We start from the raw sequence: 26,012 nt of genomic DNA on the forward strand, positions 1-26,012 counted from the left end.
TCGTTTCCACTCGATGAATCTCGGTATACGAGGTCCCGTTTCGACCGTTACCGAGAGGGTACGAGTTTATTCGACTTTATTCGGTGTTGAGCGAGGGTGGAAGACCACTCTACTTCCAGCAGCCCGATGAAAGTAAACCACTCGGTAAAGCCGCGCAAAAGCGTCTCCAAAGTTTCCCGTTTGGCTCACGGTTTAACTTAATCGAAGCCGCCTGTCGTTCTTAACCTTCGAGACGAAACTTTCCCGGCGATCGATTCTCGACGATGCATTCGACTCGCGTCAGATTTATCCTCGCCTCGGCTTCGTTTATACCCCATCTTTTTTATACCCTTTCGTCACGATCCTTGGATTTTTGCCCGTATCGCGTTGGTATCTCTGCAATTTACAAGCACTTTCGCGCGACGCGTTCTTGCACGCGTCGTAACGTTACACGCTTTCGAACTGTACTTTTAACTTTGCACTCTGGCGGGCGCACCGTGTCAGCAAAAATGGCCGAAAAGTACGGCGACCGTTCGAAAGTACGGTTTCATAAATCCCGAAACTTTTACCGAACCGTGTGTGGCGGACCATTTAAAGCGTTCAAAGTACGAGACAAAGCGTCGGATAGAAGGGACGGAGAAGGTATAAAACGACGGTATCCCACTAGTTAGAACGACTCGATCGTCGCGACCACGGAGTAGAGCCGAAAAACGACCACGCCGGCTGTTTCCATTTAGGGATGTCATTAGGAGGCGCGCTTCGTATTCGAACGAAAAGAGATGGAAACGGAGTCGCCGGTCTGTTCGGTTTGGTAGAGATCAGGAAGAAGGTAGAGAGGTAGAAACGAGAGCAAATGGGGAAGGATATTTCGCGGATTTTAATTAATGCGGTTCATCTTTGTTTCTTTCAGACGAGCCAGCCCGTGGAGTTGCGCGTCTGCGAGAAATTCAGGCGTGAACGGAGGCGCGGGAGGAAGGGCACGAGGTGAAAAGCGGAACAGAGAAAAGGAGGATCGCGGGGGAAAAAGAAGAGGAAACGCGACAGATCTCGGCTCGTCGTTAAGAGAAGCAACCCTTTGTAGGCGAAACGACGGGGGGGCGGGAGGGAAATCGAACGTGTTTCTGACAGTCGCGCTGCGGTACCTGACTACTTCCGGTAACGTCGCGATCGGTAAATGCAGCCAAGTTTACGCGTCTCGCGAGCTACGTGGTACCAGCGAGAGCCCGATCGCGGCCGGATCAACGACGAGCCTACCAAGACCGGCCTAATCGCCACCGTTGTTAATGGCACGGTAGAAGGAATTCGGTGGCGATCGTCTCTTTCACCTCGGCGGAGAAGGAAAGTCGAGCAGCGAGTATACGGAGGAACTCGCGGACGAACGATAACGAAGAGCAACAGAGGGCCGGTGTAGTTGGCGCTTTACTCGAGAAGCGAAGCAGCTACTTTTCGGAAGGGTAAGAAACGCCGGTGGACTGTGCACGGCGTATCTGGAAGGGTTGCACGACCTGGAGCAGGAGCAAGAGGAAGAGGAAGAGGAGGCAGAAGAAGCGGGAGGCGGAGGAGAAGAAGAAGGAGACGAAGGAGGTGGTAGTAGCGTCGAAGCTGGAGGAGTCGGGAGGCTACAAGGGTGGTTGCACGTCGTCGTCGCGTGACGTGCGGAAAGAGCAGACGAAGCGTGGAGGAGGCATGAGGAGGAGAGAGTGACGACGCTGCCGGTGCTGCAGCCTCGCACAGATCGTGAGAGGACCGGCGGCCCCACGGTGGGGCTGCGATAAGAATGGCCCCCTTCAATATGGCGGGCGTAGCAGGCCTTCTAGCCACCTGCGCCGCCGCTGCTGCTTCCGCTGCCCACCTTCTGCCGTTGCTGCTGTTGCTGATCTGCCCGCGAGGGACCCACGCGGAACAAGGTAACCCTCTTTCTATCCTCTTCTTTTCTCTTCTCGTCTTTTCTCTCCCTTTCTCTACAGGTCGATTCAAAACCGTATCCTCGCGCGCTTCTCGTCCATAGCTGCAGGTACACCTAGCGCCGAACGAATCTCGGTGATTATGAATCTCGGCTTTTCTCGCACCACGAGAAGTTTCAGGAATTCCAATTCCTCCCGATGCTCGTTACAGAGAATCCCTGTCAGCCTGGTTCCACTTGGATCAAGCATCGGACGATGCGTTCGTTGAATCGTCCTGTATACGCTGCACTTTGCTCTATCTGAGGATCATAAAGCAAGATGATAGTCTAGGACGACACCTCGGGACACGATACGCGGGCGCGATTGGTACTTCCTTCTGTATACTTAGCTAGATGCATCGATTAAGTCGTACACGCCTGCCGCCAGACCTATACTACTACCCCTCTTCCTATCGAGAACGATTGCGATAGAAAGTCTTCGCCGATACAACGCGCTAGCGTTTCGAGTCGTTTTATGGACGACATAATTACTAGCTTCCCCGAGAGAACTCCGAGATACGTTGGTTATTTTTTTTTCTCGAAACAGAGACGAGGTCGACCAATAGATTTCTTGATACGACCACTGTCGATCGTTTGCTTGTAAATAACTTAATTAACGTTGAAGCGGCGGCAACTAATGGAATGTCGTTTATCGAAGATACTATTCGTCGAGGTTGCTTCCCGACACTTTTAAACGGCATTACGCTCGGCCAGCTGTTTCTCGATTAAAATCGTCCCAACGAATTGTCGAAATTGTCCGGGGTTTAGAGAACGCGATTGCCGCTCGACAACGATAATGGAACGATCTTGGAATGTTACGACGACGTATCGACGAGATTAGCCTAGCTTTCCGTACATTTGCCGGCTCGCGCGAATCGATATGCATCGATACGCATCGATATGCACGCTCGGTTCCATCGGAGATGCAGGGAATCGACCTCCTGCGAGAGAACTTGCTCGATGTTAGTCGAGAGACTATATAGAACTCTGGAACGTATACGCGACTTAATCGATATTCTCGGTAGATAATCGGTAGTGCAGCGATATTTGCCGAGAACTCGATCTGCCCGTACCCCCTGTCGAATATTTATTCGTCCCGGCGGGAAAAGCGGGAAAACTCGCGAGGAAGAATTTCTCGCGAGATTTTCGGTTAATCGAGCAGACGGCAGAGGAAGGTAGCCCGATGCTAACAGCGCGTATTCCTCTGATCCATCGCTACTCGCGATCTAGCCTGTTCCATCGCTACCGCGAGTGCGTGGACGCAACGACTTTTAAACGATTCGTGCATGCGAGGGATGGACGCGTTGTATCGTGATCCATAAACGCGGCAGAAATTTATTCGAACGATGGGAACGAGGACGACGAGGGCTTTGGGAAGCCTGGGTTTCTCAGAGATGCTCGTGGTGAGCTACCCGGAACGTTTTTCATATTTATGCCGAAAAAAGCTGGCGCCCCGGGGTTTTCGATGGGTCCGTTTCTGCACCCTTTCATCCCTCTTTCGCCCGGGAATAACGATAATTTCGTAATGTGGGCCAATCTTCCGAATTGCGGGATCGTTCGAGGTGCTGGTAGTTAGTGCTGCGGCATTAAAAGGGGATCATTTCGACGCGCACTCTGGACAGGAAGGAAGAAGGCAAACGGTGGGGATATATAGACTCCTCTCCGAAATTGACCGGCAAACTCAGCAGGGCCTGTTTACTCTACGTGAGCCGATTTCTAGATGAAGGGTCTCGCTGCCTTTTTGGATGCGCGGTGTGTTCCTCGCGATACCGACTCCGCTAAGGCCGCCACTCTCCGTTCCCTCGCGGATTCTCGTCACGAACACCGTTACCATTTTCAAAAACAGGGGGAAGAAGCAATTTCATCGAATTTTAACAACGCTAATCTATCGGCGCTGAAGCCTAGTAGATACCGGCTCGGACGTCGGGGTACATCTCGCGCCAGCGTTTTTCCTTCAACTTGCCTATCTCTGGCACATTTTAGCCGACCCCTTCGGTTAATTCCTCCGGTGACTACCGCGCCGCGGCGAGTCCTCGTATATCTCGGTCGCCAGGGAGTTGCCTCGCCACGAGACGAGAAGTTTGGGCGTTTAATGGAACTTGTCAAGAATACGCATCCCCGGTGGACCGTGTCCGCGCGCAATAGAGACGGTTAACTTCGTTTCCTTCGAAGGGTTTCCTGCGCGAAACCCGAGCTCCTCGTTACCCTTGCCTATTGGATATCTCGACTTCATGCCACGCTCTCCGCTTCTCCCGTTATATCTCTGAATTTCATTCTTCGACCGGATCCCTGAGAGGTCGACTACTCGTATTACAGTATCCGCTGGTGGACTCGTAAACACCGATTCTCGTGGATGATAAACTTCGCGGCTAAGCGAATTTGTCGAGGCACCCGAGCTTTCTAACCGATCTCACCGCGACTCTTCCGACGTGGCGTTTGATAATTTTAAGCGAACGTGGAAAAACGCAAAATCAGGTTTGCCTCGGGGCTACCCGGCGAGTCTCGGTGTCTTTGGTTCCTTTCATCGAATCGGACAAACCCCTAGGAGGGTTCAACCGAACGGGGGTATAACACGGTGACTGAAATTCGATTACTTTCTGGAACGACGAGCAAGCCACTCGGTGCTCCATGGTTCGTTCGCTACGTGGACACGCTTAGGGCTCGATTACTCTATCCGTCTACCCTCGGACCTCTTCTTTCGATTTCCCTTTAACGACGAACCGTGACGACACCCGATGAAACTGGCTGATCGTCCAATACGATTTCGACGCACTCGTTCCGTTTCGTTTCGTCCGTGATCGTTTCGAAGCGAGACGAATAAATGGAAATGGCGGTATTTCGCGTTTCAGTTTTCAGTTTCCATCACGGCCATCGCGCGACTCTCTCCCTCTCTCTCTCTGTCTCTATCTTCCGTGAGTTTTCCACACGCGTGGCGAGTATCAGGAAGAAGGAGCATGTAAACGGTAGGACGAGAAAAAGTCAAGGGAAACGCAGCCGAGAGAGCGGCGTGGCTTGGCAGTGAGGAGCGGAGCGATCGCAGAGGGCCGCTCGATCGCGGCTACGCGGTGACGGCGATAGCAGAAGCTGGAGCAGGAGCTGGAGCAGGAGCAACGGCAGGAGAAGTCTCGGGAGCAGGTCGAGCCAGGATGGCAGTTCTCTCTCGAACAAACTCGATTGCCTCCACGAAAAGGCAGAAAGACTCGTTCGAGCTGTGGCGGCTTGGAGCCTCGCTGCCTCTGCTCCTTCCTCTTTCGGATCCCTCTTTCTCTCGATTCCCCCCGGCACGGTCGGCGTCTTCTCTTCCTTCGTCCCTGCCGGCTATATCCTCGTTTCTCTCTTATTCTTACTTCATGGGGCCACGGTGAGTAAGAGACGCGGCAACGCCGCAGGAAAACCAGCCCACCGCGTGCATACCTGTACAGCCTACTACTCCGGTCCAGGTTCCAGCCGTACGAAGCCTGGCAGCATCCTATCGAGCTGACAAGGACGGACTGAAACTTGCCCCCTGCCGGTCGACCGACGAAGAGGAGCCAGCCGGCAAGAACGCCGGAAAGAGAAAGCAAGACGGAGGAGCACAGGCACTTTGGTGCGTGCTGCCGCGCGCTCTTTCTCTCTCTCTTTCTCTCTCCATCTTTCCCTTCTCTCTACCTTTTCCTCTCTCTTTCTCTCTGCCTCTCGATCGCCACGTTTGCGTGTGCTCCGCTGTCTCTTCTCACGGGAGAGAACGCCGTACGTGTATACGTGTGTGCCCGTTGCCGAGTTCGTGTCCTTTTGTACGCGCCTATGGGTGCGCGCGATGCCGCGCGTCCATGCCCGCGGATCTGGCAGCAGGAGCGACAAGGACTTACGGTTTCGGCAAGCGTGTGTGCGTGTGCGCGCGCGCGAGGAAAAGATCACACGGACAAATGTAGGCTACTCTCATTGACCGAGCCTGAGAGAAGTATGGCTCGCCCTCGGAGGGATCGAGGTGGAAAGAGAGACGGAAAGAAGGAGACGGTCGGAGAATCCCGGCGGATCTGTTCGCCGATCGAAACGATCCTCCGCGAGAAAACCGGTGGCCAGCGCGGCGTCTTCGGTTTACGCCGCGATGCGACGCGATGGGACGCGGCGCGATCCTCCATTAACTCGAACGTCCGCAGGAATTTTCGACGTGGTACCGCAACCTTGTACAGTTACCTTAATCCCTAGGGAACCGAACGACGCTTTGTTCGGGTCGCGACAGTTTCTCGCGACAGCTTTTTCCACGCGTTCCACGTTTCGAACTACCTTCATCCTATCCCGCTCTCCCTCCCTGCCGCGTTCGTCTCGCGATATTTCTCTCTCTCTCTCTCTCTCTCTCTCTCTCTCTCACTCTATTTCTTTCTCTTTCTCGCTTTCTCTCTGTGATCCGCGGACTCGATTTAAATTTTCGATATCCATCCCCGTGGCAGCGCAATATCCATCCTCGTATCGCCACCGGGTCACAAAGGTACGGTATAACGGACCAGATTAAAAATCAATATTTCCGCTGAAAACGCTTCGCCCGTTCCGTCCGTCCGTCGGTCGGACATAACCACCGCGTCCTTTGCTTTTAATGCCAATCTTATTCGGTTTCGGGGCAGCAATAGCGATCAGTTTTCGCCGCAGCTGCCGCAATCACGCTACCGATAAAAGCGAGTCATCATCGGTGGTCCCTTTGCGAGCTTGCGCGCGATCATCCTCCCCGCGACAACTCGATCCGTGGGACAAATGGGTTCTTCAGCACGGGGAAACGTCCGTGGAAAAAAGCCGAGCCAGACGTTCTCCAACAAACGTCGTTCAACGAATCTCGGAAAGTGCCGATATACCTACGGTACTTGGTATCGCTGGTCGCGGTTTACCCTTTATCGTTTCACCGTATATCTCGCGGACTACACCTACTTCGCGTATATACATATATATATGTATATATACATCGTTTCCTCGGATCCGGTGAAAGTGCCCTTTCCTATGGCGAGTTTCTTACTTTTGCTATATCCGGATGACTCAATATCTCTCTCTCTCTCTCTCTCTTTCTCTCTTTCTTTCTCTTTCCTTCCCTGTCTCCATCCATCGCTATAGTCCGACCGACCGGGCGTTTAACCGTTTCTAGGCTAGAAAAAGCCAGCGACGAAGAGAGAAGAAATGCCGTTCTCTCGGCGATGATCTCGCCTCGATCGCGATGGAAAATATCAGCGATGTCGGACGTGCAAAGTCGGAGCAATTTCAGGTACTCGTAGGAGGGCAGGCACACCGCGAGAGACTGTTAGGCGGGTCTGTAACGCGGAGAAAAAGACGCGCGATGCTGGGCGTGTGCGTAACCCGGCGCAAAACGAGCATCGCGCGAGACGAAACGCGATATGCACGCACCGGGAACACGAGTGAGCATAAATTTTAATCGCCAAGAAAAATCTCGAGCAGGAGGAACGGAGAGAGAGCGTGGCTGAATAAGGAAAGGAGGAGACGGGTATAGAGATATATAGAGAGGTTAGGTATGCCGGCGAGTAAAACGCCTCGAATAGCGGGGCTCCAAGTACGCCAACGACGACGAACATCGAGGAGCCCGTATTACGTGTTTCTCGCTTTCGAGCTCCGCTAACAGCCAGAATTTGCACGATCTTGGTCGTGAACTTGCGCCTCCGTCCACGGATCAAACGCCGAACCGACGGCTCTTTTTCGCGAAAAATTCGCGAAAATTGCTCTCGAGGCTAAAAAAGTCTTCTCTCGCCCTGCCCCTGTTTTGGTTCCGACCCGTGGCAACGAAGGAACCTACGTTTTTCTTTTCGCGTTATGCTCTAACCGGTGAACAGAAGAATTCGCGCAGAATTTAATTTATACCGGAGCGCGATCTCGGAGAATATTTCGCGAGTAGGACACCACCCCGACTGGTGGAGGAATAATACCGGGAAACGGAGAGAAACGTCCCCCGAATACAGCGTATATCCGAGCGGCAGATATCGGTGCAACGTTTTATACGTATTCTTTGTTGCTTCGCACCCCGTTTTCCGTCTCCGTTCCTCCCCTTTATCCAGTTTTGTCTCTCTCCCGCTTTTCTTCGATTTCTCTCCCCCGTAAAGTCTCTCGAGGCGTCGCGACGAGGGCGTGAGCGTCGGCTGGTTACATTTCCTAGCAGACCATTATTTCTCTCCTACACCCACGCCGTGCCCTGGCCTCACGGACGCGTACTCGCACGAGAATTCCGTACAGACACGCACACAGGTAGACTGCATTTTCTCCCTTTTTACCCCTGCTAGTACATTACCTTTCCCGTGCAGGGAGTTAGGAGGGTGTCTCGCTGCATATTAATGAAAAAATTTGTGACTTCCCTCCGTCATCCAGCAGCCGCATCCGCGAAAAGAAGGCGTGGGAGGGCGGCGGGAGGGGCTCGCTTCTTTCTCTACCTGTGTACCGGCTGCGCCTATCCGTCTCTCCTTCTCCCACGACTCTTCCGTTCGCGATAAACGAACACACCGAGTCGTCGACGTCTGGTCGTCTCGCGTGCACGCGCGTACTCCAAAATAAATTTCGACGAGACGGCTCGGTTTCCCTCTCGCCGCACCTACGTACGTGCAACTCCGCCGAATCCCGATACCACACTTATCTCGCTACCGAGGTCCTATCGATTTCGTTTTTTTCGCCGACGCGTCGCCCGCCGAATCGCCGGAATTATCGTTCCCCGATGCTCGCGCCGATAACGTCCCTCGTTTCGGATATCGCGTTATCGACTCGAGAACCCCCAAAGTTCTCGCGCCTTTCGCCCCGGCCACGCGTGTCTCCGGTATCGCAACGGGAGTACCACGTATTTTCGGCCAGGGGGAGGCAACTACCGTGTACGAACGGTGGTGACGAAGGCCACGGAAAGTCGGAGGACACACCGGGTATACAGGCGAAGAGGAAAAGGCAAGCAGATAAGAAAATAGCGTAGGAGACCGAGAGCGGGCACTGCATTTCCCGGTGTACGTCAGAGCCAATAGAATTTTACGAGGCAAGATAACCCAAGGCTGTTTTTCGTCCCATTGTACCCGGAGGCCACCATTAATAATACAGGTAGTTCGAGGTCGGTGATAATATGGCAGACTGCCGTAGCCAAGGAATATAAGCAGAAGCAAGCGAGATAGAGAGAGAGAGAGATTGCGAGAAGGGGGTGGAAAAGCGGTAAAAGGGAGAACCCTAAATTTTCCCTTTTGCGCGATAAAGCGTTCCTTTCTTTCGCTTCTTGCCATCGCGTTTCTGTCTTCGTGTTTCGTAGCCAGGATGTCTATTAGCTGTGTCGGTGGGTTTTACGACTAGCCAACTACCGTTACTTTTGCTTTTCGTTCGAGTTCGCTCCGTCGTCGCGAAGAAGCGGAATTCCTTGCGACTTCCTTATTTTCCGCCCTTCCCATTCGAACGGCGGAAACGGATTGGATCGTCGATTGGATCGTGCACCTCGACGGCGGGCTGTGTAGTCCACGAGTCGACGATCGACCATCGAATAGAGATAGAAACGGCGAAAAAATCGGCGAATTTGCCAGGAAATAAGACATCGTTGGGATAGGCGAGAAGGTAATAAGGCGGTACAAGGTTCGGACTGGCGGAATAAATGGAATGGCCAGATCTGGTACACGAAGGTCTCGCGCTTTGAAACGAGTTTGATATCGCGTTCGCGTAGAGCGCGCAGGTGCGCTTGGATGTATTTCTAAGGCGGCATAATGGATCCGCGTTTAGGAGCAAACGGCTGCGTTTAAGGGTACACGTCGAACGTGGCAGAAGCGTTCGATGCCGAGCACCGAAGCGAATTTCCGCGACAAGCTTCGCGCGTATTCCTGCGAAACTTTTAACCTTTCCCTCTTTCGCATCGGAATAGAATTCTTCCACGAGTCGCGCGTACCATCGATCATGCGGATCTGCTAAAAATTAATAACCACCCAGGAGTGGAAACTCTCTCTCTATCTTAACATCGTTCCACGGATACGGTGTATTTTTTACCCTTTTTTTCTTTTTTTCTTTCATCATGGCACGCTGATCGCCACGGATTACGTTATACAAGGGAGAATTCATGCATATATATATATATATGTATGCACGTGTATATACGTGCGTGTACGCGAAGAACGATAGTATCTCGCGGATTATATTTTTCAATTATGATAATACCCGAGCGAACAGGGCCGCCATGGCCTGCCTCTGGTCCTCCTCATAGCCTTGTCGTCATTCGCGAATGGTAAACTGCAAATCTTCGTAATCTCCGTGAGATCGCAGCAACGGCAGAGCAGATTGCGCAGCCTCGATTCGTCTTGTCGGCATGTTCCGTTCGCGGTAATTATTTTTAATTCGGACTAATCTAGGCGAGCCGTGCAGCAGATCGCGACACGGACCAGATATCTAGGGCGACTTCAGTCCCTCCACCGGATTACGATCGTGACTTTTCTTCGCGCGTTCGCCGCGTGCTAGGCTGACACGCACGGCGACAGAACAGTAACTCGAACGCGAAACGAAACGAGATAACTCACGCGCGCGGATGACTCGGGTTTCTCGTTATTTCGGATCGTGTCGTAAAATCTTCGGCTTAACGACACGCGCGGGAGTATACCCCGTCTCGTGGCGTGGAATTAAAAGATTCTCGGCAGAACGGCGAGGGAGGGAGGGAGGGCACACGGACAGGGGGACGTAAAAGCCAGGGCGAATGAAGCGAGACCGCGAATATTTCCTTGGACCGTTAACGAACATCTTGTCGCTCTTCGTCGCCTCGGCTAATCGCGCGGTGATTAACGATTCTTGGAAAGAATCGAGAGAGCCGAACGTTTGGATCGCTGCGAGGACTTCTCGGAAAATCGTGACGCCGAGTCGCGACTCGACGCCGTTCCAGGTGCTTTCCGCCCGATTACGCTCGATGCCGAAGGTCTCGAGGAAATTATTCGTCGCGCGATCCTCTTATCCGCGGATCGACCGTGACTCACGCTTCGTCGAAGCCAGACTCGTTGATAGTTTTAACGACGTAAACGACGAGGCTAAAAACGACGAGCCATCCGCGACGAGTCGGTCTGACAGGAGTCGCGTTGTTCGCGAAACGTAGCGAATCGAGCGAAACAGATGTCTCGGGTGGCACCGGAGCGAAAAGAAAGGACGCTTTTGATACTTTTACGGGGGTTCGTCTGGTGGACGAAAGTGTGTAAAGGGGGGAAAAAAATAAGTAGCCGGGGAGTGGGGCGAATGGAAATATTCGTAATCTTTGGGCGGCCATAAAAAGGAGGATAATGAGTGACCCGCTAATAAAATAATTATAATATTGGGAGGCCAGTAATAGATTCTCGGAACGCATTAACCGGTCGAGATAAATCGCGGTCGCAGGGTGTACGGCGCGTATACCGAAGGAGAGAGAGAAAGCTGGTATAACGAACTGGCGTACTGGCTTGGCACACACGGGTTTCCGTGCGAGTTCCGTGTGTAAGATCGTATAAGTCGTTCGCGACGGTGCACGCGGAGAGTATACGCGAGCGCGATCGAGCACGCCGCGACAGCGTGTACGAGCTGATCGTGCACTCGCTCGCCCGCTCGGCCATCCGCGGCCTGAGTGGCCGCGTGCCCGCGCGCACGCTAGTAGCGGTGGAACGTGTCGATGTCTAATATTCTCGGTATGCGAAATTACCGAGCGGCATAAATTGCCGATCGGACAGGTGGCCGACAAATGGAGTCGAGAAAACGGGCGCACGGATACGCGCGCGGCATGGCACGGCACGGGCCGCCATCGCGACCCGTGTGCAACGTCTGCGCGGTTACCGCGAATCGCAATAGTTTTTTCTCCCATCTGCTCATTTTATTAATTAACCGGTGCGTTTGTGTCCGGTATAATCCGAGGAATGGATAGAGACCGGCAGCATTAATGATCCCGGAATACCTAACAGTATCGTAGCCGCGTAGAATTACCGATCCGCATAAATTTCCAATAAAGGTCCGGTGTGCCGAGCGACGCCGGTCTATCAATTTTCCAGCGATTTCCGCTGCGATCGCTTCGGCGAATCGTTCGACCCGGCGTAAAGAGAGAAAAGTAAAAAAGAGGAAACGAAAAATGAGAAAGGAGAGAAAAAAAAGTTGGTTCGATAGCGAGCGATGGTATAACGAGGAATTTATAGTTGGTCGACGAGAGTTAGGAAGACAGGGGCCGAATAAAAAACCGGGGAACGAGACGAAGGACGAAGGGTGGATGATCGGCCGCTTTTGTTTCGTGGACCAGGATGATAACGGTCGATCGGTCGTTCTTGGACGATTAATTCGATTATCCTGGTCAGTGGCAAATTTGCATGCTAATGCTGCAGCGAAGACGCGTGAGAGTCCATGGAGAAACGTGGAACGAAGGAAAGAGAAAAGGAAAAACGCCAACTTATTTTCGTTCCGCCGGCCAGGTAGACGTTGCGAATTGCTCGAATGGAGATGGTAGCCTCTTTTTACGGTAGACGAGTCGGGATTCTAGTTCAACGCGAAGCCCAGTTCCCTCCTCCGTCTAAACGGTACTTTAGGATAATAAATTCGATTACCGTTGTTTCGTCGCGACCGATTCTTTCGCAGAGTCTCACACGGGGTGATTTAGATGCTAATGCACCACCGAAGAACGATGACGCGCGGCCCGCGAACGACCGACGAAGACGCGCGACGTTCCTGGACGAAGGGTGTAGGATAAATTAAAAGCGAGGTTGGCGGGACGCGAGCGGCTGGGTATCGTCGCCGGATAGTCGCGCTAAACGCCGGCCAAGAAATTTACGAGCTAAAAAGAGACGTCGCGAAAGAATTTTATTTACCCTACCGGCGGAACGTACATCACCGAGCGCGGAAACAAATAAGTATCTCGATGACTTGGCTTCGATCCAGCGAATGATCGATGAAGCGTCACCGGCAACGCTCTTTTCACCTTCGTCGCATTCTGTATTGCCCCTGTCTGTCGGACTGGTCGTTGCCGGTTGCCGAGGCTCTCCTCGCAACTGCTTTTTATCCCGCTCGGTTTTCGTACTCGCGCTTCGAACTCGCCGCTCATCGCGTTGTCTCTCGCTGCTGCGTGTCTCTGTCGCGAGGAACGAAGCCGGCGAAGGAAGAAAGGAGATTGAAAGGGAAAGAAGCGGAGGGCGGAGGCGGGAATAAAAGCGAGGGTGAAGGCAGTTCCAGGGACGGACGGGGGAAACAAAAGGGAGGGGGCTGCACTTGAAAAGCACAATTGAAATTCAAGATCCATATGCAAAGAGCCTCGCGAGAACCGCCGGGGGTGGGGAAGAAGAAGTAGGAGGATGAGAACGAGAAATAGGAGGAAGAGGCACGGATGGGAGAAAGGGTGAGAAAGGACTCGATTGAAAGAGAGAAAATTATGAGCCGCGAAAGGGGAAGAGAGAGGGAGAGAAGGAGGTTGGGACCAGGAGGCAAAGCAGGTAATCTAACATCTCGTGGACACGCGGTATCCAGACATTTTACCCTTCTGCCCGGTGTGTATCTCTCGGTTCGCTCGCGCCTGCATCCCCGCCTGCGTCACCATTGGGACCCATATTGTTTAAATAATTGATTTAACATGTGTACATACATTATGCACAAACATAATAACGCTATGTAAATGGTAATTCCAGCGATGGCTGCGTGCTGGCCCATCGTGGCGTGGGCCGAGCCACGTTCAGGGCTCTCTCACCCTTCTCCCTCTCTTCTGGCTGTTCCCTTAGGCTCCCCATGCCGCCCAGTTGGACCCAAAGATCGTGCACACGGTGCCCGCGGGATCCCGCAGAGAACGGAGACTGGGGTTAAGTTTCCGAGCACCTCATATTTTTTCCTCTTCTCCCAGACGGCTTCTTCCCCCCTTATCTCTCTCTCTCTCTCTCTCTCGCTCTCTCTCTCTTTTTCTCTCTCCCACGGGCACTCACACGCACAGCCTCTCCGTCTCTCCTCGTTCTCGGTTCACGCGCTTTTTCTCGTTTCGATTCAAGCACAGGGTGATTCCTCCCACGGAGGTTGGGACAACCGTCCTCGTCGAGGAATCCTCGGAAATCCATTTCCTCGGAACGGTCGTGTGCCGTGAGAGAGAGCCGGCGTGTGACACGATCGAGACGTTCAAGCTTGATTTATCTCGGTGCCGATTCCAGGGAAGCTTTTCGGGGACAACTGGCATTCGAGATGCGACCGATACCGAGATCTTTGATGGCGAGCGTAATTAAAAGGATCTCGAAGCCCGTCATTACGACGAGTGAGAGAGAGCGAGAGAGGGGGGCGAGAGGGTGAAGAGAGCGTAGACGAGCCGACAATTAAGACCGGATTCTCTATCATCCTTCGCTCTTGATGCTACGTCGATGCACGAATTTGGCAGCGGACCTACCGACCGATCGGTCGAGCTCCAAGCACGCCCGTTCGATGGGTCAACGACATCCTGGTGAACGGTTCGAGGTGCGATAGGATATGTCGGGGTAAAGGAGCGAGCAGGAGCGACTCGGCCAGTAGGAAAGAGAAGAGGAACCGGCGAAAGGGGAAAGGAGAGGGATGGCGAGAGCGGGAAAGGGAGGAGAAGCAAGGGACAAGAGGGTGGCAAAGAAAGACGGGAAGAGGACGGTAGAGGAAAAGGAAAAGATAGAGAGAGAGAGAGAGAGAGAGAGAGAATGGCAAACGATGGAAGGAAAGGGAAAGGGAGAAGAGAGATCCTGACAAATTGGAAGGCCGTTAAGCCAAAGGCACAGAGGTGTCGTTCGTTGCAAAGAGAAAAGAGCTTCGATGTTTGGCGAGGAGAGCTCGGTGAGCCGGGAAAAAGACGAGTCGCGCGACACTCGTGTCAGGACGATCCTCGTCCCGGCATTTTTAGAGCCGAAATAAAGTCGAGGAACGTATACCGTTGTATATTCGCTGGCCGGCGTACTCCACGATCGTAGGTGGTCTCCTCTCACCGGCAATCGCGTTCTCTCTGCCTCTTGCCTCCCCGGCTTCTCTCACTCTCTCTCTCTCTCTCTCTCTCTCTCTTTCGATCCACCGAAACTCGTGCAGTTCGACGGACGTCGACGACGACGACGCTGCCTCTGGCGGACTCGTACAAACACCGATAATCGAACGCACACGCGTTCCTCGTACCCAATCTGCCGACCCGTCGCGACGCATACACCTCTCTCGGGGTAGCTGGCTGGAGTCGCGCGGCGCGGTCCCTCTATCGGGATTCCCTTTGACCTTTCGATCGCGAAACTCGATTCGCGGTCTATGATCGATCGAACCGCGTTGGGACCGTAATATTTCCCTCTCTCGCGCGATCGCTGTCAGGATCCTTCTCGAAAGCGCTTTACCGGTTAAGAGATTGAATCGTCGGAGATTTACGTGGAGCGCGATCGCGGAAAGGCAGCCCACCGATAGTTCGAATGGCAGGGAAACACGCAACGCGAGTATTTCGACGAGTTCGTCTTTACGGGGGATGGAGATAAGATCCGAAACGGGGACGGGTTTGCTCGACTTATATGCGAAACGTAAATTTCGCCGCGAGATAAGATCGGCCATAACCTATTTCCGGCGAGGCCGATCGAACTCTCCCTCGAACGGATTCTCCCTTCCTTGCAGTCGAGTGTGCGTCTACTCGCGGAATGATTATTGCCCAATTCCGGGGAATCGCGAATCCTCGCTGAAAAGTTACCACCGGGTATGCTTCTCTCTCTCTCTCTCTCTCTCTCTCTCTCTCTCTTTCTTTCTGTCTTTCTCTCGCTCTTATTCCACCTCGATCACGGCTCTCGAGGTTCCCCGGCGTTCGACGACCGAAACACGGTAAATCGTGACATTTAAAAATCTTCTGCGGTGATCGCCGGCTTTCCGGCGTCTCGTATCCTAGTGAATGGCAGCCAGAGGACAGAGACGATCTTATATCGTGAAAGATCGAGTCCGGCTGATCTCGGAGGCTCTTTGGAGAAAGAGGCAACGCGCAGGTGTGCGTGCGTGCAGGAGGCGAAATCGTAATCTTAATCGCCTTCGAGTAGCCGCTCGTCTCGGATCGGGCAACAGGTTCCCCCGCGCGATTCAATCGTACCTTCGGTTATATACGTGCGAGAGCCGACCTCTTACAAGCATATGGTAAGAACAGGCTCGTTACGTCACTCATCCATCTCCTTCGTCGACCTCGGCTATTGATTTATCGTCCAACCGGGCATTCTCATTTCTTTCACCCCGTCGGTAGATGCGTGTGCGTGAGCGATCGTCTCCGATTAGAGGAACGCATTGTACTCGGGCGAAATCAAGACGACGAGCGTAGCTGCATCGACGTAGCTCAGGAGAAAGCCTCTACTTGCGTAAGAATAATTGGAAATCGAGCCTATTTCTTCTTCCTCTCTTTTTCCGTTTCACCATAAGCCACCATTTTCTTATCGATACGATCGTCGTGGAAAATGGATCCTACGGGAAACCCCCCTGCTTCCTACTGGAACCGCGAGATCCAAGAACGTTGCTCCTATTCCTCTATCAGGGGAACACCAGCTGAGAAAGCGCGGCTCATCCAAGAAGACTTTCCATTTTTTTTTTTGTCCCCCCTCCCCCATTGCATATCGATGCCTGACTACGCGCTCTCTTATTTGAATAATATGAAAAATCGAGGATCGCGCGCCCGGTCTTTCCTTCTTCCGACAGGAGGGCGAGAAAGAGAGAGAGAGAGAGAAAGAGAGAGAGAGAGAAAGAGGCAGACAGGAAGGAAGATAGATAGACTGATAAATGGAGAGAACGCGGGAGATGGACGGATATATGGTGAACCCGCGGGAGAGAAAGAGGAGAAGAGAAAGAGAGAGAAAGAGAGGGGAGCATAGAACTCGGGAGAGAAGAAAGACGCGCGATCGGTGGAGTGAGTTAGGGCCAGCAGGCAACGCTATGCATACCGTCACACCCAGCGACACGCTCCAAATTTGAAATTTAAATTCGGTACGTCTCACGGGACCGCGTCGTACACCGGTTACCAACACACGCGCGTTCTTACGTACTTACGAGAGTGCGTGTAGGAAGGAAGGAGGGTAAGGAACACGAAGAAAAGGAACATCCGACGACGGATACATCGCCGTTTTCACGACGATCCGACGACCCATTCGCTCGTTTCCTCTTCTCCGTAAACACCCTTTGGGAATAGTAATTCGACGCTGACCCTGCGACTTGTCCTCTCCACGCCGAGACCGGTAATCTTCTTGTTCCCCCAGCTAGTGTCAGCCAATGAACCGCGCGAGAAGGTCACCGTTTGACACGCCTCGTCGATCGTCCACGAGGCTATCTCCACGATTTCGGACCCGCCGATAGAACCTCCGGCGCAAAAATCCCATCTTTCGGCAACCTTCGCTTTCGGTCTCCACTTCGCTTTGCTGGACCATGCGACGCGCGCAATTCTTCCAGACGCGTCTCTCTTTCTCCTCTCTTCGTCCCTCTTCTTTCCCGTGTCGAGAACGCGACCTACCTCGGTTTCTTCGCGCGAGTCCGACCACCTCGTGGCTCCTGCGCTTGAAGAATTCCTCCACGTTGTCCGCCTATGCCGAGCAACTCGCGTAACGTGACACGTGTCGCAGCAAGTAGCATAATTTACGTGTCGCACGCTCCGAGTTCCGTGGCTATATCCGCGAACCGCGAAGTCTAACTTCCTTCGTTCTCATCGACGACCCCGCGCCCGCCGAGATTAATAGCGGTCGACGATTATCGTGCCGAGAGTACGCGGCGTTCCAGCCTCGAGAAGCTTAACAAGGGCTCATCGTTTCCGCGATCCCTGTCGACGAACGGAAGAAACTTACCGGATCTCGTATCGGACGAGTAAATCCTCGTGAAACATCACCGTGTCTCGGATAGCGAGGTCGATCTAGAGAGGATAGCAAGCTACGCCGGTCCGGGAAGTTTATCGAAATGGCGAGAGGTGGCGAGAGAAACTTGGACCTATCGTTTCGCGAATTCGATGCAACCGCGGGCTCGGATGTATCTCCGTAGCGCTTCTCTCGAGATTAGGTACTCGAATTAGGCCGGCGCGCTGCAAAGCCCATTACGCGCGACGAGGAGTCGACTTAGGGAGAAGGATCGAGCTCGGAGTGGCTTCGGTTCGAGGAGCTACTCGCGAGAATTCACGGATATCTATGCGCCCGTTACGAAACACCTTCGCCTCTACAGCCGAACGAATTCCGTCGTTCGCTCGATCATTCGATCCGTGGAGCCGAGCCATAGCCGTGAACGAAACACGAGAAGATCGAGGAAGCTTGGAACGTTGGCGCGTAGGCGGTAATAGATTAGATACGAGGATTAGGGGAAAGGAATTACGCGAGAGGGAACTGGTTCGACCGATCGGGAGAAAACAGCCGACGCGTAATTTCGTGACCGTAGGTGGCAGAATTTCGTCGCGACGTTTCGATGTATTCGCTGTATTCGCTGTATTCGCAAGCGGCGCCACGCGAAATCCCTTTTGCAAGAGACGAGAAAGCTGCGGCGAAAATTTGGCGGAGGTGGCTGGCCAGGAAGAAATGGCAGAGGTAGGTGGCGGCGGGACAATTATTTTCACCGGCTCCCCGTGTTTCGACGGTGTCTCGATGAGGTCGGATAATCGCGGTACGCGTGAGAGCCCCTGGGATTCTGCGTGGCTCGTCGAAGCAGTCGGTGGTAGTAGATAGGGGGTAGTGTCGATGGCAAAGAGTCGACGGGGACAACGGAGGCGGAGGGTGAAGGGCTCGGATGGATTTTGCAGCGCGCAGTTTTCACCTTTGAGATTCCATCCGGCGGCAGGGGTGGGCTGCACCCGCCGCGTCGGCTCGGGTACTTTGGTCTAGGAATTCAAGGACCCGGAGTCTGGGGTGGGATCGACGACGCCGCTCGCGCGTCGGGGGCGGTGCGGCTGATGGCTGCGTGGCACTGCTGAACGCCGTGCGACGAGGACGCGGACGGGAGTAACGGAGAAAAACGAAAAGAGAGAAGAAGCCGAGCAGCCACGCGGAGGAAGCGAGGACGTCGCGTGAAACGAAGGAAGACCGACACGTAGAAAAGCAGCGAGGCATTGAAGTCGCGAAAGAAAGAGGGAGCGAGAGAGAGAGGGGAAGATAGCAGGGGAAGAGGGAGAGAGGGAGAATGAACGAGCCAGGAAGGGAGCAAAGAGAGAGGGTTGGACCGATAGCGTCGCGGCGGTGGTGAACACCGTGGAAGAAGGACAGAGGCGAAGCGATAGAGAGGAAGGACCGGAGAAAGAGAGAGAAGGCTGGTGGGAAGAAGAGGAACAGGCGCGCGTGGAAGCGAGACGAAAAGATAGAGAGAGATTCCAAAACGGGGTGAAAGCCATAGAGCGGAGAGAGATGTCGCGCGCGGGTGCGCGCGTGTTCGCGTCACGCAGAGTGAAAGAGGAAAAGGGGAAAGAGGAACGTCGGGGTGGGTTGTAGCAGCAGCCGAGAGCCGGTCGATACGACCACCACTACAAACGTGTCGCAGGATACGACACACAACCTGCTAGCTGTGCTGCGTGTGCAACGATACGCGCGCGACCCTTCTTCTCCCTCTTTTTCTCTTTCGCTTGGTCCTCTCCACCCCTCAGCGGGGGCTTTCTCACCCTTCTCGTGTATAGGACGAGAACGAGAGCTGCCGAGAAGCAAGGTGTTTTAGCACGGTCTCGAGGATCCGCCATTTTGAGAGGGAGTCGTTTCCCTCGTTCCCCTTGAAACGTTGACTTTTCACGGTAAAATCTTTGCTAGGGCTCTCCCGCGCGTTTCGATACACCCACGAGTATTTCGTCGAGTCGAGGAATTATCTTGACCAAGACGATCGGATACGTGTGCGTATTTCACCGTCGAAACAACGTTTCCGTTCTTCGTTCCCCCAGACTTGGCCTCGCAACTCGAAAACGCGTATACGCGTGTACGTATATACGCGTACCGTTAATCGGTATTCGACGAGCAGAGTGCATACGCGTTCACCCGTATCGTCGCATCTATCTCCTAACACGCCAACGTCCGGTTTTCCCAATACGTAATAACGAATGCTCTTCTTTTCTCTCGTTGCAGTTGTTCTTTTGGATACGACACAAGAGGAGAAGCTCGAGTGGACAAGGTATCCGTTCGGCCCGGAAGCTAACACCCCAGGGGTAAGTTTTCCTATTAATGCCGAGCAATCTCGTTTAGCCGATGTCGTTGAGGGACCTCTTCGTAAGAGGATTGTGGCAACGCGCACGAAGGTGCACGGTTTACGCGGGATCATCGATCGTCTCGGCTGTAGCGGTTTACACGAGCGTGACGAGTACTCGACGATATACGCGGAGATTTTGGCGCGCGCAACGACGAAGAAGCATGATCGGGTGAAAAGAGATAGAAAAAATTGGTAAAAGTTGGAAAAGTGGATAAGGACGCTTTCTCGTACTAGCACGGAAAAGTCCCATCGTCCGCATGCTATTCCGTGGGGACAAAATGGACACGGTGGAGCAAGAACAGCGGGTTCCGGGGGTACCAGAAGCACTTTATGGTCTCGGTGCGCGCGGCATACGTGGGCTCCCGCTGGCCGGTGCGCTCTCTCGGCGCCATGTTTGTTTTTCAGTTGTTAAGCGCGCAGCGGGCCGCCAGACAGGTTTAAATCAGCCACTACCTCCTCCTCCACCTCCTTTACCACCGACCGGCCAGCACCTCCTGCTCTCTCTTTCCTTCTCACTCTCCCTCTCTCTCTCTCTCTCTCTCTCTCCGTTGCACGCGCGTTCACGCTCTTTCTCTCTTTTCATCTTGTACCCCATCTTGCTTTCGTCCCTCGATCCCTCTCTCTTTCGGTGCTCGTCTCGCGCGGGACGTGCACCGCCGGACCAAGAGTCAGTCCGCTGGGTAACAAATTGCTTTTTGTTTGAACGGACAAATTAGAGAGACGGCCGCCAGATAGGGAGGAGAGGAACGAGCGGAACGTGCGAGAGGAGAGAGAGAGAGAGAGAGAGATGATACGTTTATTTAACGTCGTAGGACGTATAGTTTCCTACTTGCATACGTAAATACGTTCGCGTACGAGCGCTGTTGAAAATTTCCCTCCGACTCGACCGACTCCTTCTGCGACCCTACGTGGGTGTCACTCGCTAAATATCCACCTTATGGCACGATGCATAGTTTATCGACAACGATAAACCGTCCGAACCGTTTTACACCGCGAAAAGACTGGCCCTGAGCTTCGACCGCCCTGATATTCCTGCGATTCTCCCTCGATTCTAGGTTCGCCGCGACGACACGACGATCGATAACCGATAACGTCCACTTTTACCCTTTACCGCGGAAACTCGGGATAATTAATCGTCGATCGTTCCGTACCGGCAGAGGCTCGAACGAATTATCGGTCGGTCAACCTCGTTATTTCGCGTTCGATTTAAAAAAGAAAACCGTCGAAATCGGAACAGGAGCGGCTGAAAAGATATCGGTCGTGGTTCTCGTCTATTTTTTCCCTTGGCTTTCAGCGTTGATCGTTAGTGCCGCACCGCTAATCGAGCAGCGAGACGTTTCGTTTGAAAAGGTTCTTTGAGTTTGCTGTTGATTTTACTAGCTGCTAAACGTCCTCCGCTTCCTTTCGGGAACGGGATCAGAGGAACGCGCACCCGCTACGTGCACGGAAGCTTCGTTTTTTCCTTGGAACAGGTCGAAAAAACAAGCCTTATGCTCATCGTCCAGTACTCGAGTTCACTTCGCACCTCTCTGCCGTTTGTAGACCGGCAGAGTCTATACCGGTGCCGCGCTCGAAAAACGCAGTTGAAACGCGTGTTACGTGGTTTTTCTACGATCCCGAGGACCTCCGCGCATAGTTTACACCTCGTTCCAAAAACAGGCCCTGCTCACCGTTCCTTCCTCGCTCGCGCAAGTTATCTCTAGCGTTTCTTACCCGACGTACGTCGAAGATCGGTGCACGTCGGGGCAGAGAGCGATTTATCCGGTTTGGCCGCGGTGTGGATGATAAAGGAGCGGAACGGCTACCCCTGAAATTCTTCGAGGTCTTAGCTCATCGCGATCGGATCGAATGACTGGAGCCGAACGTCATCGCCATTGGAAACTCCGCGTCGACGCGGATCGGCGTAAATAATTAACGGTCGCTGCTCGCATCCGATTTCCTGGCCGATTTGTTTTAATATCAACCAAGTCGTCTATGATCGTGTTTAATCGCGAAACGTGTTATTATTCGCGATTATCGCCTGCTCTCCCGTTCGCGATTACACGTAAAACAAGAACGCGCGTCGTCCATTCCGAGAACGGCTCACCCTTCGAATTCCATGGATCCTTAGTTCATCGGTATCGATCGAGAGGGGGCTCTCGGTGGGTTTATCGGCCGCGGTCTACGGCCGATGACGAAAGACGATCGTTCTCGCGACCAGAATTTAATCTCCACGCGCGTTTCGCCCCGTGCCATTCTTCTTTCTCGCGTTGCGTTTCGATTTCGCGTTTCCTCGGACCGGCTAAAAGTCCCGTGAAAGGCGAAACGGAATCCTCTTAGAGCGCTGCAGCTTCTCGATCCGCTTCTAACCGACGGCTTTTCGAAGGAATCGCGTGAACGGAATGCGAGATAGATCGCGTTCTTCCCCTAAAAGCAGACTCTAAGTCGGGCTAACGAGTTCCCTAGACCGGGGATTAACGCGTCCCGAGTCTCGCCGTTTTCGCGCGCCACTCCACCCTCCGATTCCTTCCTTTCCACTCTCCTCCTCCGTTTACTTCCATTCTTCGCTTCGCGTACACGCGTTGCTACATCGACAGGATGTACTCTCTCCTCGGAAGTTGCAGGTCGGTCGAGTAATATGCAAGAAAGGGTTAATTAACCGAGGAAATGGAGGTCGGACGAGAAGGGAGGGACTCGTTTACCGGTTTCCTTACGCCGTTCTAATCGCTTTGCTTTCCGGAATCGGGCGTCCAAAGTCCCTGCGTAATAAGTACGGCCAGTGTGGGGATTATTAATATACAGGACCGTAGGGCGAACAGCGTCGGAACAAACAAGCCAAACAGAATTAGCTCGGAGTATTTGAACAACCCGATGGGGAGAAGGGTTGGCGTGCGTTGCGAAGCGAGACGTCGCTTTGATGGCGTTGCTGGTGAGCCTCGAAACTCGTATAAAGGGATCTCGAAGATACTCTCTTCGCGTACCGCTAATCTCGCCTGCAGGACCTCGCAAAGAGCCGCGCGCTACCCTCTTTCTCGTGAATTCAACCAACACCGACACTATAGATGAAACGGGAAGAAAAGGGAAGCTCGAATTAATCGGGAGAATGCTCGAGTTTCCAGTCACTCGATCAACGCACAGATGGACTATCGCCTTCTTCCCGATCCTTCCCCGTTTTGCCTCGTTTCCACATCTTTCACGTCGCGTCACCTCGTCGTTATTAAAGAAAACGTCGGACTACCTCGGCAGGTATCCGTTGGACGGATAGCGAACGTTTCTTCTCTTCGTACGTATACACACTTTATATCCGTCCATCGATATCCGAGAAGGAGACGAGGAGTACAACGTTGCTAGATCTCCGATATTTTTTCCGGGAAAAATTTATCGTCGGTTTAGCGATCGGTACGGGCCTGTTTCTCGATGTCGTGTAAACCTCGCGCGTAGGAGACGAGCCGGGAATGTTTAGAAAGTCCAATAAACAATGATGGGACAATTTTGGGAAACACAAGTCGTACGTTCCGTGTACTTTATGCTCGATGCCTCGTTAATGTAAATTATCGGAGGTATACACACGGCAATCTACCAATCGAGGACATCCAATCTACCGGGAACATCGAGAAAAGTCCTCGATAGCAGAGTCACAAAGAGGTACGCGACGCGATTTATTTCCACGGAGATAAAGTTTCGATAGAACGGGTCGAGCGATTCGGAGAGGAGGAGAAAGAGGTGGAGGAGGCGGAGAACGCGATCGGGGGCTCGTCGGTTCGTTCGACGGAATATTTAAATCATTTCCTGCACCGGGAACAACGAGAAGGATATTCAAATGCACAGTCGATCGAGGTACGATTTTCGTTTGAGTTTTTCGCTTTCGTTTAACTTTCGAAGGGGTTCAGCGGAACGGACGAGAACTAGCGGCCAACTAACGGTAGACTCCGTCGCGATAACTGACCGTCGGTAAAGCGTAAAGGACAGAGAGGATGTGAAAAGGAAATAAAAGGGGTAAAAAATGAGAAAGAGAAACGTAAAAAAGAAGGAACGAGAAAAAGAAAGAAGAAGCGAGAAATTTGGCTTCCGAAAGAGGATCCGCTGTATCGCCGGTTGATCGTCCACCGGAGAAGCCGGCAGCCAAGTTCATCTTCGAGTCGATGAAACGTGGCGATCGTGTCTGCAGTTCTGGCGAAAAGGTCTACTCCACTCGCACGTGGCACTCGAGTTTCTATCTGACCGTTTCATCTCGCGTTTCCTTCATCTTCATCCTTCTCTCGTCGACCTCTGTTCAACACGGGTCGGAACGACTCCTCGTCCTCTCTCCCTCTCTCTCTCTCTCTCTTTCTCTTTTTCTCCGAGGCTCCTCTCGCTACTCCGCTACCATCTTCCTCGCGCTCTTTCCTCGTTGCTCTCTGTCCTTCGCCCTCGCCACCCTCTCTACGCTTCTCGGTCCGTGGCTCATCGTCGGTTCTCCGGGTTGGTCTTTTTAACCGCAGGCGTATCTGCATCTAAATGCGCTCCTCGGATGCGAAATTCTGAGGACGTCACGTGGTGATATGTGACTCGGGTAACCGCGTCTTCGGGGGCTCTCGCTCGTCAAGGATCGCCTTCCCGGAATGCGAAGCGATGCGACGCGCGAGAAAACACTTGGCTCGCCAACTTGCGCGCCCTTCTCGTCCACTTTGCTTGTCCGCGTATATTCGCGTTTTGCATACCGGTAGCGACACTCGTTCGGCAGGGTTTCTCGCAAATTTTCAAACGAATGAGTCATCGCGTCGCATCGCGTCGCGTCGCTTCGCTTCGCCTCGCCTCGCCTCGCCTCGGCTCGCTCCAACTCGCTCGCCCAGCCTCGACTCGTTTCGAGACATGGTAGTAGTCATTTCGCTGCTCGTTTTTACACTCTATATAAATAAAACGCTCGTTAGTTCGTTTCTTCTACGATGGAATTTTTCCACGGACCTTCGGAAACCTCGCGGCGACGAAGTAACCCCCCCGATTTACGAGGAAACATAGGTAAATTTTTATCGGTGTCGTTGGTCATTTCTTCGTTGGACTTTTAACAGCTCTAGCCGGGAAATAACAAGCGCCCCGACAGGAGTATCGTTCGCGTGGACGGAACAACGGGTGTACCGGCGTGTCGTGCCGGATTAATTATCGTCACGACTTTCCCATGGGAATTCGAAATGATCCGAAGGATGGGAAATGAATTTTGAAGAATATACTCGTGTCGCCAAGGCGGGAAAGCCGATATCGGTCGTAGGTCGATTTTATGGAGATAGCCCGGGCGCCTAAGTAATTACCCGTAGCTCATAAAAAGGCTACATAAATAGGAGGGTGGAGACACGCGCGTGTGTCTTTCGGTCCGGACGTGTACCGGGTGGAACACAATAATCGTACAGCTGTGAACATTTCGGGGCGCCGAACGGGAATAATAAATATCGGGTTACCTTCGGGGGTGTGTCTAGAATAACTAGCTGGCTATTAGCTAAATATTTATTAGCCAGATAAGTGGATGATTTATTTTTCCCCCTTTGCTTACGTAAAATGACTCGGTGTCGCTCCTATACGACCTGTCACCCGTTAAAAAACTAACCGATTCGTCGTCGACGGTGGTGGTGGTTTTAGTGGTGTCAAAATCCCAACTCTTCGGGATGGATCGATCGCTCGTGACTCGTTATCGAGACGAGCGACGATCCGCGGCTTTAAATTATCACCGCTCGCGACGATTACGAACGATGTCCGGCAAACGAACCTCGTTTTTTTTTTTTCTCTGACATGATTTATCGAATCTCCGAGACCGAAATTCGAGAACCACTTGTCTCCGACATGGGGCGCCTCGTAGAACGTCGCTAACCCCGTTTATCGTTATACCCCCGTTTATCTCTGCTAAGGAATACGTACCAGCCTCGTATATACCCGCGCTCCGATTTTGCCAATCGAAACCGATCGGGTTCTCGGTATCGTAATCGAGTTTCCGTTTCTTCCAGGTATACACGTGAGTCAGCCATTCCTTTCCCGGTGCTCGCTCTTTCACCCATCCAGTTAGACGCTC

The 26,012-nt window shown here is 53.0% G+C and overlaps 1 protein-coding gene across 1 annotated transcript in view; it reads left to right on the forward strand.

Annotated features, from left to right (window-relative positions):
* Positions 1-1,771: 1,771 nt before the first annotated feature.
* Eph (Eph receptor tyrosine kinase) overlaps positions 1,772-26,012 on the forward strand; it is a 56,222-nt gene continuing 31,981 nt past the window's right edge. The window contains exons 1-2 of the mRNA XM_017906030.1: positions 1,772-1,886; positions 19,876-19,955. Coding sequence (XP_017761519.1) covers positions 1,772-1,886; positions 19,876-19,955 — 195 coding nt within the window. The remainder of the gene's footprint in view (positions 1,887-19,875; positions 19,956-26,012) is intronic.

This window comes from Eufriesea mexicana, unplaced genomic scaffold, assembly GCF_001483705.2.
Source record: "Eufriesea mexicana isolate 0111107269 unplaced genomic scaffold, ASM148370v2 scaffold5018, whole genome shotgun sequence".
Classification (NCBI taxonomy): Eukaryota; Metazoa; Arthropoda; class Insecta; order Hymenoptera; family Apidae; genus Eufriesea; species Eufriesea mexicana.